Genomic DNA, 12,111 nt, shown 5'->3' on the forward strand with positions numbered 1-12,111 from the left:
GTCTGTAACCCGAGGTACCACTGTATTGGGAAATGATCTATAATGAATTTTTAAAAATGTTTAAAAGTGCTTCCCCAAAAAACCCCAGAGTCCTTTCCGTTGGGGATAATTCAGACTGAAATTCCCAGGTGTCAAAAAAGGTTATTTTTGCATGCTACCACTGCGGCCCGTGTTTTGTTAGCCCAAAAATGGAAAACAATCGAGGTCCCAACCAAAGAAGAATAGCAACTTAAGTAGACAGAATATGCACAGCTTGCAGACTTAACATATAGAATAAGAGAACAAGAAGAACATATGTTTAGAGAAGACTAGAAAACGTTTGTTGAATATATGGGAAATAACTGTGTACAACTGAAAACGCTGGCAGCATTAAGATAAATTCAACAGTGTAAATAAGTTTTGAAGGATGTAATAATGGAATACTGAATGGTATAGTTTTTGTAAAATATGCAGGGATTTATGATATGTAAAATGAACCATGGACAGAGAAGAAGAGAAGTCACTGATACCGTAAGGATATAAAAATGAGTACTTTACATTATAAAAAAAGAAAATTTAATTTAAAATTATATGCAAAATCTGAAACAAGGAGAAAAGCCAGTCTGATAACCACAAGCTACAGCTTCCTTTCTCCTTAAGGTACTCCTCACACTGTTCCTAAAAGATCTTCACTGGCTCCCAGTACATTTCCAAGCACAACTCAAAGTGTTGGTGCAGACCTTTAAGGCCCTCAACTGCTTTGGCGAAGTATACCTGAAGAAGCGTCTCCACCCCCATCGATCAGCCTGGACACTGAGGTCCAGCTCCGATGGCCTTCTGCTGGCTCCCTCACTGCAAGAAGTGAGGCTACAAGGAACCAGGCAGAGGGCATTTTCAGTAGTTGTGGAACGCCCTGCCATCAAATGTCAAGGAAATAAACAGCTTATCTGACTTTTAGAAGACTTCTCAAGGCAGCCCTGTATAGGGAAGTTTTCAGTGTTTGATATTTTACTGTGCTTAATGATTTTAATTTGTTGGAAGCTGCCCAAAGTGCCTGGGGAACCAGTCAGATGGACGGCATATAAATAAGTTGTTGTTGTTATCTCTCCCTGCTTTTAGCCTAGCTCTCTTTCTGACTCACTAGTTGCTGTAGAAAGAGGCATACAGTCCTGTGACACCCCCTCCATCCCCTGTACTCATGCACACCTATTTTCTTAAATGATGAAGGTCCCAGGAGAGACTGCAACTCTTAAATCAGATAGAGCAGAGATGAGAACCCCTGAAATATCAACCCTTCCATTATTCCAAGTGTGCGTGTGGCAGAACCAGACTGAGTACTGTAATGTCAGGGATGGCCCATGCATGAGGCAGACTGAAGAAGCTGACTTCTCCTGAGAAATATTCTCTTGAATTACAGTTCCAGATCAACGTGTGGACCCTTGCCTTTCACCCTTTCTCCCATTCAATTTGACGGTTAACTTCAGAGACCAGCCCTGGTTAAGAAAAGGGCACAGGTGTGCTAATCTGGGGTATGGAAGGTGTTGGGTTACATACCGCTAAGAGATGAGGACGAAGAGATGGAGCGCGAGAGGCCTTGCGGAGGCAGCTCACCCTACAATGACACAGAATTAAAAAATAAAATGTTTCCGTTGGGCCCAGGAGAAATCCAAAACATCATATGGATGAAAGCAAAGGCACATAGGGCTAGTTTGCTGGCAGGGATTACCGTATTTTTCGCACCATAGGACGCACTTTTCCCCTCCTAAAAAGCAATGGAAAATGTGTGTGCGTCCTATGGAGCAAATGCAGGAGGGAGGCAGGCGGGAAAAGCCCCCAAGAGCTGCACACAAGCTCCATGCGCTCTTGCAGGCTTTTCCACAGGAGGGAGAAGGGACTGACTGGCCGCATCAGTCCCTTCTCCCACCTCCCAGAAAAGCCAGGAGAAGCCGCGATCTCTTTAAAGGAGTTGCGCGGCTTCTGACGGTTTTGCGGGAGGTGGGTGAATCCCCCCACCTCCCAGTAAAGCCAGGAAAGCCCTGCACAGCGTCTCCCGGCAAGGAGAGGCTGCACGGGGCTATGGAGTCTTTAGCCCCACGCAGCCTCTCCCGGGAGGGAGAGGCTGCACGGGGCTAAAGGGGAAGCCAAAACAGCGAGCGGGATCCATCCCGCTCGCTGCTTTGGCTTGCTTCATAGCTGCGCGCAACCCCTCCGGCAGGGAGAGGTTGTGTGCAGCCTGTACGCTGCTCTTTGGGGCTGGGGGGGGATTTTTTTTCTTGATTTCCCCCCCCCCTAAAAACTGGGTGCGCCCTATGGTCCGGTGCGCCCTATGGTGCGAAAAATACGGTACTCTGAAATTAGGCCTGAAATGTGTAAAATAATAAAACAAGCACACTTCGGACCACGTGCAGAGCGCCTTTACCTTTTCACAAACCAACCACCATAAACCTGGGATTAAACGGAAGGTTTTTCTGCTCAGGGTGTCGCATTCAGAAGGGCTTGGACCCTTTCTCCTCGTCCCACCCGCCCTGTCTCTGCAGGGAAAATAGGCCTCACATTCTGAGGGAGGAGGAAACAAGGAAAAAGCCGCCGGACGCTGTGGGAAGGCTGATGATGTCGGAAGGGATCTTTACTCAATTTGACAGGGAATAATAAATAATAATACATTTTTATTTATACCCCGCCCTTCCCTGTTCAAAAACCGAACTCAGGGAGGCGAACAACAAATTTAAAACACTTCATTATAAAAGCAGCATAAAATACAGTATAAAAACATGAATAACAATAAAATTCAAAATGGGGAAGTGGGAAAGACACCTGTAAGTCCATTTTAAACAACCGACAAAGCACATCTGTGCGTCTAAAAGGTTTGCTGGACTTCATTCTGGCTTCGCTGAAACCAGAGGGGGAGATCAGGGCTGAAACATCCAGGAGGCTACCTAACTTCCCCCGACTTCTGTGGGTCTGGCACTCACCGAGAGTCCATCAGCAGCCAAAATTGGGGACAGGCTCCCTGTTTCAGGGCTGCCCAGAGACCCCAGGTCTTTGCTCAGGAGAGTCCCCACACGCTGGATAATATCACGGATTCTCCGGATGAATCCCTCCTGCTCAGATTTCAGGATGAATTCCTTGGCAACCTGAAGAAGACGGAGACACAATGGGGGAGAGGAGTCAGAGTCAGGAGAGAGCACGTCAAAATCTTACCGAAATGTGAAAACCCTGCGTCCTCACCATGACAGCGGCAATCTCCTCTGGGCTGTCTCCATCCAGGTCAAATTTGAAGGTCACCATCTTGTTGTTGTACGTTTGCAGCTGGCACTCAACCACTCGGTCATTCTGGACTGGCATCTGCACACACGGAAGGTTGCAAATTAAACAACAACACTACCTACACGGAGACTCTTGAGACTATCCAAGCACCTAGAACAGGGGTCAGCAAACTTACCGCGCCTCGGGCCGGTGTCTCCAGCGCCGATCGCGCGGCGGGCCAAAGGGAGGGGAGCGCGTGCCCATACGCATGGGCACACGCTATTTCCAGCGCACTTCCGGGTCGGAGGAGCACTGGAAATAGCTTGTGCGCATGTGAATGGGCCTCCTCCGAGCTGGATGTGCACCAGAAATAATGCTTGCGCATGCGCAAATAACGCATGCGCACAAGCTATTTCCGGTGCTCCTCTGACCCGGAAGTGGGTAGCCGCGCAGCACAGCGCTGGGCCAGATAAACGAGTCACTTGGGCCTTATCCGGCCCGTGGGCCTTAGTTTGCGGACCCCTGACCTAGAACCTTGCAGGCGAAAGGATGAAATGGTGCGTGCCCCTTTCCCCAAGTCCACTGGATGAACAGACTGAAATATGATGTTTCCGACCAGTTCTAGCTTTCGTTTGCAGATGAATTATGCCTGCTGGGTGGCCAGTTATGTTTCGGAGGCAGCAAATATTTCTGAAGCCCAGTAGCTGAAAACCACAGGAAAGGCGTGACCACTGTGAGTACAGGATGCAAACTGGTTGGGCCATTGGCCTGATCCAGTAGGCTCTCCTTATGCAGGAAGGAAAACATTTGTCTGAACTGCCACTTGATTTTAAGAGTCTAAAAACAAATACACTAGATTTGAAGAAACCACATAAGAAAAGTCTTCTTGGATCAGGCCAATACCCCATTTAATTCAGCATCCTGCTCCCACAGTGGTGGCGCTAGGAACAGTGGCATCGCAATGGGGGGGCAGGGGGCGCAGTGCACCCCAGGTGCCTGTTGGGATACTCCTGGGGAGACGGGGGCCTCAGGCAGGCCCCCAGCTGGCTCCAGCCACCGGCCGGCAGCCGGACGATCACCGGTCTCCCTTGGAACAGCATCAGTCAGCGACACGAGCCTCAGATACGTTTAGAGACCCGTGCACGCTCTATCAGCAGAGTGAATAAATCTTCTCACAGCAGAAGTGGCGGACAGAGAAATGTGTAAGCATATTTACAGCATTTATTCAGCATAGTTCAGGAACAAAGGAAACATGTCTGCTTCCCTTCGTGTCCAGCAAAACAGCAGCAATGCAAAAGCAATATAGAACCTGACATTCCCAGCAAGTGCTGGAAGTAAACAGGCATGTGACACAGTCATGCCTGTTCCCTTTTAAGGTGGAACGGAACTATATCCTAACATCCTCCCCCTTTCCGTGTAACCTGTCATACCTGCAACCCAACTGCAACCTCTGTACATAAACCTTAAGTTGTTCTCTGTTAACAACCTTAGACAACAGATCTGCAGGAATTTCGTTTCCTGGCATGTAGGACACCTGAATGAGTCCTTTCTGAATACACTCTCCTGCACGATGTAACTTTATGCCATGTTTTTTGGGGGGGTGACAAGAAGGCACCCTGCGGCGTCAGACACATGCGCTGTACGTAACTATGTTGCACATGCGCTGTACATAGTGGTTTGCCGCCGGCGCCACTCAAGCGCTGTACGGACGGCGGTGGGATCCCTCCATTGCCACTACAGCCGCATGTAGAGGATCCTTCGTTCATGGCTGCAGCAGAGGATTCCGGCACTGTCCGTAAGGCGCTGAAGCGCTGGCAAACTGCTATGTACAGCGCATGTGCGGCGTCGCTACATACAGCGCATGCGTCGTACATAGCAACGCCGCACATGCGCCCTATATAGCGACGCCCCGCCCTGGGTGTCACGACGCCTTCGTTCGCCCTTGGCTGGGAAGCTGGGAGAGCAATGAACTGGTGCCCACACAGCAGTTTGTACTCAAAGCTAGCCCAATAATTTGCCTTTCGGCTTGAAGAAACCGCAGCACTCACTGAACAGTTAGAATCACGCGCAAGTGACACAGCTCGTTTAAAATTAAGGTCGACAGGGTTTCCGCCTGACGTCATGATTAATGGAGGTAGCTCTCCACTGCCCTCTGGGGCAGTGGGGAGGTTTAGGCAGGGGAAAGTCAGGATTTATGAGGTAAAATTCCTGGCAATCGCTCCTCAGGGGGTTCTGGGGAGCACACTTCATCCCACTGTGCCGCTTAAGCTCGTGTCTGCCAACTTGAAAGACAGAGCGGGTGCGACCTGGGAGTGTGTCCCTGGCATGGAAAAGCCTCTGTCTCCGGCATGATTAGTGACTGGTGCCTCATTAATTTGGAATATTGGCATTAATAAGGAGGTGCTCCTGAAATGATATATGATAACGGGCTGCAATCAATCAGCTGCCGAAATGACTGGGTTTGACTCTTTGAAGGTATTTGAATTCTGAAGCTTGGAAATAATAATAATAATAATAATAATAATAATAATAATAATAATTTATTATTTATACCCCGCCCATCTGGCGGGATTTCCCTCACAACGGCCGGAAAGGAAGGGGGAGGACTAGGCGCTTTGTGTTTTCATATGGTTTTCAAAGGGTTCCTTTTTTCTGTTGTCCCCCCTGCAAAATGAAAACATTAATGGTAGCTGTAATGGTTCTAAGGGGTTGCTCGTGCGTAAGCAGGTGCCTGTCTCCCCGGCTGGGTGCCAACACCTGGCTGGGTTGCCTGAGTGAACCTTTTCTGTCCGGACAGCCACTCACCCGTGGCTGTCTCAATCGCTGGCAGAATCCGTCAGTGGGCGTTCCTTAAACTTCTTCCAGCAAAGAAGCTCTTTGACGCCTAGTCTCCGCCTACTCTCTCTGCGCGAAAGCCTTCTGCGCACGGAGGGCGTGGGCAACAGAGGACCCCTGCTCTCCCCGCTGGTCCCAGGCAAGGAGTCATGGGACCGCCTCGCCGATTCCCCCAGCTGCCCCCCTTCTCCACTGGTGCTACGCTGATTCTCTTCTCCAGAAGATGGGCTGCCTCTCCCCATCCCGGGACGCTTTCTGGAATCCCTCTGGAGCCCGCTCTCTCCCTCCGGCCCTGATGGCAGTTCCCTGACAGTAGCCTTTCCTTCGAACACCAGTAATTCATGTGAGCTCTGGCTGTCTCACTCTGGGGGGAAAAATACAGTGTTGAATCCATGCTTAGTCATGTCAAGAACAGGCCCACTGCAATCCATGGGGCTTGAATTCCAGTGGGTCTACTCAAAGCACAACTAAGTCTGGATCCAGCCCACTGTTAGTCAGTCAGGAAACCTAACCAGCTGAGAACCACAGGATATATATTAGCACAGTGGAGATGGGAGTTCAGAACCACACACAAACATCCCACCGATCAGGACACACAGCACCCAAGCCTGTCGCCATCCGGGCAGCGCTCACGTTTGTGATGCGTAGGCGAGATCGGGCACGGCGGCGCAGCAGTCTTCCAGACCCCTTCTTGGCCAGGGGCTTCGCTCGGCGCTCGCTCGCAGAGATACCCTCGTAACCATCGCTCAAGCCAGACGCCACGTCGGACGTGTAGCTGCGTCGCCGGCAACCAAAACAGGAAGTGAAACATGAGCAAATGTGACTGATCTGGGCACACGTGATGAAATGCGCCTCGGCTTACTGCCCCTCTGAATCCCTCGGGTGAATCTGTGGCAAGGGCATGTGTGGGCATCCTTCACCAGTTATGAGGAGAAGGTGGCACCATCATCCCAAAGGCGGCTTGCCTCCCTGCGGCTATGGCCTCTGTGATGGAGCCACCTAGATTCAACTCCCTCAAAATCATGCGCCCGGGCCCATGGCCCCTCTGCCCTCCTCACACTATGCCTCTGACACCACCCCACAAGCTTAACAGCAAGGCTTGGGGTGAGGAATGTGAGAGAAGCAGGTACAGTGGTACCTTGGGTTACAAACACCTCGGGTTACAAACACTTCGGGTTACAGACGCCGCTAACCTGGAAGTAGTACCTCAGGTTAAGAACTTTGCTTCAGGATGAGAACAGAAATCGCATGGCAGCAGTGGGAGGCCCCATTAGCTAAAGTGGTACCTCAGGTTAATAACGGTTTCAGGTTAAGAATGGTTTCAGGTTCAGTTATCTCCCGCTTGGACTACTGCAATGCGCTCTACGTGGTGCAACCTTTGAAGGTGACCCGGAAACTGCAATTAATCCAGAATGTGGCAGCTAGACTGGTGACTGGGAGCGGCCGCCGGGACCACATAACACCGGTCCTGAGAGATCTGCATTGGCTCCCAGTATGTTTCCGAGCACAATTCAAAGTGTTGGTGCTGACCTTGAAAGCCCTAAATGGCCTTAGTCCTGTATACCCGAAGGAGCGTCTCCACCCCCATCGTTCAGTCCAGACACTGAGTTCCAGCTCCGAGGGCCTTCTGGCGGTTCCCTCATTGCGAGAAGTGAGGTTGCAGGGAACCAGGCAGAGAGCCTTCTCAGTAGTGGCGCCCGCCCTGTGGAACGCCCTCCCTTCAGATGTGAAGGAAATAAGTAGCTATCTTATCTTTAAAATACATCAGAAGGCAGCCCTGTTTAGGGAAGTTTTTAATATTTAATGCTGTATTGTTTTTAACACTTGATTGGAAGCCGCCCAGAGTGGCTGGGGAAACTCAGCCAGATGGGCGGGGTATAAATATTAAATTATTATTCTGATTATTATTATTAAGTTCATAACCAGAGGTACCACTGTATCTCCTCACGTTCCCAGCAACCTAAACCCTGCAGCAAATTATCTCCCCACAGCAATCCGGCATGTCCTTACCTGTCCCCAGGGGAAGGGAAGTCGCTGATGGAGTTCACGCTCACAGCAATGGTCTGGGGATATAAAAACCACCGTTGAAGGCAGGTTGCTGTGACAATTCGACACCTCCCTAGTTCATAGCGCACAGGGGCACCATGGCTGCCCATGCCAGGGGTCAGCACTGCCACTCACCGAAGCGAAGGAATGCTCAGGGGCGACTGGGGGGCTGGAGCAGCTCTGTGGCAAGTCGGACAAATCCACAAATCCAGAGGAGCTCAGGTATCCGTCCGTCTCACAATCAGCTGGGGGGTGGAAACATAGCTGTCAACTTACAGATTTGAAAATAAGGGACCAGCAGCCTCAAAAATAAGGGATCAGCAGCCAAAAATAGGGATTTTCAGAGCACAGGTATGTTCAACTTCTGAGCCCCTCCAAGCCAAAGGCAGAAAGCCCAGCCAGCAGCCAAACAAAGCCTCAAGCGGTAGTTCCCACAGTGCAGCAACCCGGCAAAGGGGATGCAGCAAGGAAAACCACCGTCACCTCTCCGCTGGGAAGCGCTGAGCAAAGGCGAGTCCCCAGGCAACACGGCCGATTTGATCGGCACAAGGCATGCAAGCTCCACCCCCCAGTCATTCTTAGACTCCTTATTGGGTGAGCAACGCAGCCAAGCAACCCAGTTGGAGCCTCCCTCCTCCCTGGCTGGCAGGGAGGGAGGGAGGGAGAGGAGCTGCTTTCTTTGAAACCCGGGAAATGTAAGGGACATCATCAATAAGGGACAGCAGCAGGACACAGTGCTGGGATAAGGGACTTTCCCGCCAAATAAGGGACGGTTGACAGCTATGGTGGAAATGAGAAAGAAAAAGGGTGACTGCGAAATGAAAGACCAGGCCTGGCTTCTAACTCGGGAGCCTTACAAGTTCACTGGGAACTTTGTCCCAAATATGTTTATTATTTTACATTGATTTACATTCAGATCATGTAACATACAATTGACATCAAAATCTATTTATTTGTCCTGGCGACTTCCCATCATTACATCTGTGATGGTCTAATTCTCTCTCTTCCCTGCTGCCTGTCGAGCCTCTTAAAGCTTATCTATTTACCTAAATCACGTATTACAATCTTTTCTATTGTCTTGCCATTGCTCGTAAGTCAAAACCTGTTTGAAATTTTATTTGGCCATATTGCGTTCTTATATAGCCTGAAAAGGGTCTCCATTCTTCCACAAATATTTTGTCTTTCTGATTCCTTATTTTAGCTGTGAGTTCTGCCACTTCTGAGCACCCCAGTAGCTTGAGTACCCATTCCTCCTTTGTTGGGATTTCTGGTGTTTTCCATTTTTGTGCGTAGTGTACTCTGGTGGCCGTGGTGGCATACAAAAACAATTTTACGGACCTTTTTTGGGATCTCTGTTTCACATATTCCCAGAAGAAATGCTTCTGGCTTTGCGGTTATATCTATTCTGAACATCTTTTTTTTTTTAGTTCATTATATATAATCTCCCAATTACTTTTATGCATGTCCACCAGGTAGGGGGAAAAGGAACCTTCCATCTGCATAGGATTCCAGCACTTATTTGAGACTGTTCTACACATCTTAGCCCAACTGGCATGGTGTCAAATACCATCTGTGTAGCATTTTCATACAATTTTCCTTAACGGCATAACAAGTGGTAAATGTAATATCTGCCCTCCACATTTCCTCATATCAATGTTGAGGGGTTAGCTTTCAGAAGCGGCAAGCTGAGGTGACACTGAATTAATTTTGCCATTCTAACCACTTACACCATGCTGGTACTCTCTCATAAAGGGCAAAGGCAAAGGACCCTGGACGGTTAAGTCCAGTCAAAGGCGACTATGGGGTTGCAGCGCTCATCTTGCTTTCAGGCCGAGGGAGCCGCCGTTTGTCCACAGACAGGTTTCCGGGTCATGTGGCCAGCAGGACTAAGCTGCTTCTGGAGCAATGGGACACCGTGACGGAAACCGGAGCGCACGGAAACACCGTTTACCTTCCCGCCAGAGTGGTATCCATTTATCTACTTGCACAGGCGTGCTTTCGAACTGCTAGGTTGGCAGGAGCTAGGACAGAACAATGGGAGCTCACTCCTCTAAATGCCTTCCTCTAAATGGCCCCCACCAGATGTCAAAGAGAACAACAACTACCAGACTTTTAGAAGACATCTGAAGGCAGCCCTGTTTAGGGAAGCTTTTAATGTTTGAGGCTTTACTGTATTTTAATGTTGTGTATTTTAATGTGGGGACGCGGGTGGCGCTGTGGGTTAAACCACAGAGCCTAGGACTTGCCGATCAGAAGGTCGGCGGTTCGAATCCCCGCGATGGGGTGAGCTCCCATTGCTCGGTCCCTGCTCCTGCCAACCTAGCAGTTCGAAAGCACGTCAAAGTGCAAGTAGATAAATAGGTACTGCTCCAGTGGAAAGGTAAACGGCGTTTCTGTGCGCTGCTCTGGTTCGCCAGAAGCGCCTTAGTCATGCTGGTCACATGACCCAGAAGCTGTACGCTGGCTCCCTTGGCCAGTAAAGCGAGATGAGCGCCGCAACCCCAGAGTCGGTCACGACTGGACCTAATGGTCAGGGGTCCCTTTACCTTTAACCCCAGAGTCGGTCACGACTGGACCTAATGGTCAGGGGTCCCTTTACCTTTACCTTAATGTTGTGTTGGAAGCCGCCCAGAGTGGCTGGGGAAACTCAGCCAGATGGGCGGGGTATAAATAATAAATTATTATTATTATTATTATTATTATTATTATTATTATTATTATTATTATTACTCCATCACAGGGATTCGAACCACCGACCTTCCGATCAGCAAGCCCAAATGGCTCAGTGCTTTAGACCACAGCGCCACCCGCCGTGTATGCTCTCGTATGTAATAGTCACCTACAGAGTCCCTTGGCTGACGGAGCGAGGGAGCTTACATGTGGCTGAAGAATAGCCATGCTGATATCGGAAAGTTTGGTGCTGGTCGACCTCTGGTTCTTCCGGCTCAGGGGGGAAAGTTGGGCCGAGTGCAGAATCCCCGGATCCAGGCGTGGTGGGTGCCGAGGGCTGGGCAGGGCTGAGAGGGGGCGGAGAGTCTAGGTCCAGCAGATGAAGGATGTCAGGAGCCTGTTCGTGCCGCCTCTGCTCCTCCTGGGCCCGCTTGGCCTTCTCGCGCTGGCGCTTGATGGCCAGGACTCGCTCGCGCACCGCTTTGGCCACCAGCTTGTAGTCGGCTTCGCACACAAAGCCCAAGACCACCTGCAGGAGCGGGGAGTGGGAGCAGGCAGGGACAGAAGTGAAGGAGCTGGAGGAAACAAGAGTTTGAATTCTGGCACAAACGCACTTTCCCCCAAAGAATTGTGGGAACTGTCATTTGTGTGAAGGGGGCCAGGAATTGTTGCTCTGAACAAATTTCAGCCTCCCCAAATGGACGACAGTTCCCAGGATTCTTTGTGGGGGAAGCCAAGACTGTTCAAAGTGGTATGAATATGCTTTAAAGTTACGGTGTGAGGACAGAACATTTTTTATGTACGCAACAACAGCAGCAAGAATACTTCTCGCTAAATATTGGAAGACACAAGATTTGCCCCCCGTGGAAGAATGGCAGATGCAAGTGATAGACTATATGGAGATGGCAGAAATGACCGGCAGAATTCGAGACCTGGGAGAAGAGTTGATGGAAGAGGACTGGAAAAAGTTCAAGGATTATCTACAGAAATATAGTAAATTGTTTGAATGTTAAAACGATGTGGGATCTAAAGGTAACACGGCATTTGGGATATGGTTAAAAGAGGTATGAAAAAAAGGATTTAAAAAAGAGGGGAAATTAGAGATATAACAAGTGGGAGTACACAATTATAAATGAGATGTGAAAGAGGGTTAGAATTTGCTGAATTTGACGGAATAAAGAGGAACACAAAAAAGGGAGATGTGAGGAGGTCAGGAAAGAGGGTTATAGAACCTTGAAATTTAAAAGTGGATTCTTTTTCTTTTTCTTTTTTATTAAGTGTGTATTTTTTGTTTTTTGTGTTGATATGTATTTGTCTGATTTTTATGTGTTGTAA

General features: G+C 49.4%; 2 protein-coding genes across 4 annotated transcripts in view; one reads left to right on the forward strand and one right to left on the reverse strand.

Annotated features, from left to right (window-relative positions):
- The window catches only part of LOC310747938 (tigger transposable element-derived protein 1-like), a 943,100-nt gene that overhangs the window by 790,998 nt on the left and 139,991 nt on the right, over positions 1 to 12,111 (forward strand). The gene's annotated exons all lie outside the window — the stretch shown is intronic.
- The window catches only part of WNK4 (WNK lysine deficient protein kinase 4), a 57,436-nt gene that overhangs the window by 11,181 nt on the left and 34,144 nt on the right, over positions 1 to 12,111 (reverse strand). For both annotated transcript variants that reach the window (XM_083582452.1, XM_083582453.1), the window contains 7 exons: positions 10,984 to 11,305; positions 8,242 to 8,351; positions 8,071 to 8,123; positions 6,694 to 6,835; positions 3,208 to 3,324; positions 2,952 to 3,113; positions 1,534 to 1,591 (listed from right to left, as the gene is read on the reverse strand). In XM_083582452.1, the coding sequence (XP_083438578.1) occupies positions 1,534 to 1,591; positions 2,952 to 3,113; positions 3,208 to 3,324; positions 6,694 to 6,835; positions 8,071 to 8,123; positions 8,242 to 8,351; positions 10,984 to 11,305 (964 nt within the window). The remainder of the gene's footprint in view (positions 1 to 1,533; positions 1,592 to 2,951; positions 3,114 to 3,207; positions 3,325 to 6,693; positions 6,836 to 8,070; positions 8,124 to 8,241; positions 8,352 to 10,983; positions 11,306 to 12,111) is intronic.

The sequence above is a fragment of the Podarcis filfolensis genome, assembly GCF_964270895.1.
Source record: "Podarcis filfolensis genome assembly, chromosome: 13".
NCBI lineage: Eukaryota > Metazoa > Chordata > Lepidosauria > Squamata > Lacertidae > Podarcis > Podarcis filfolensis.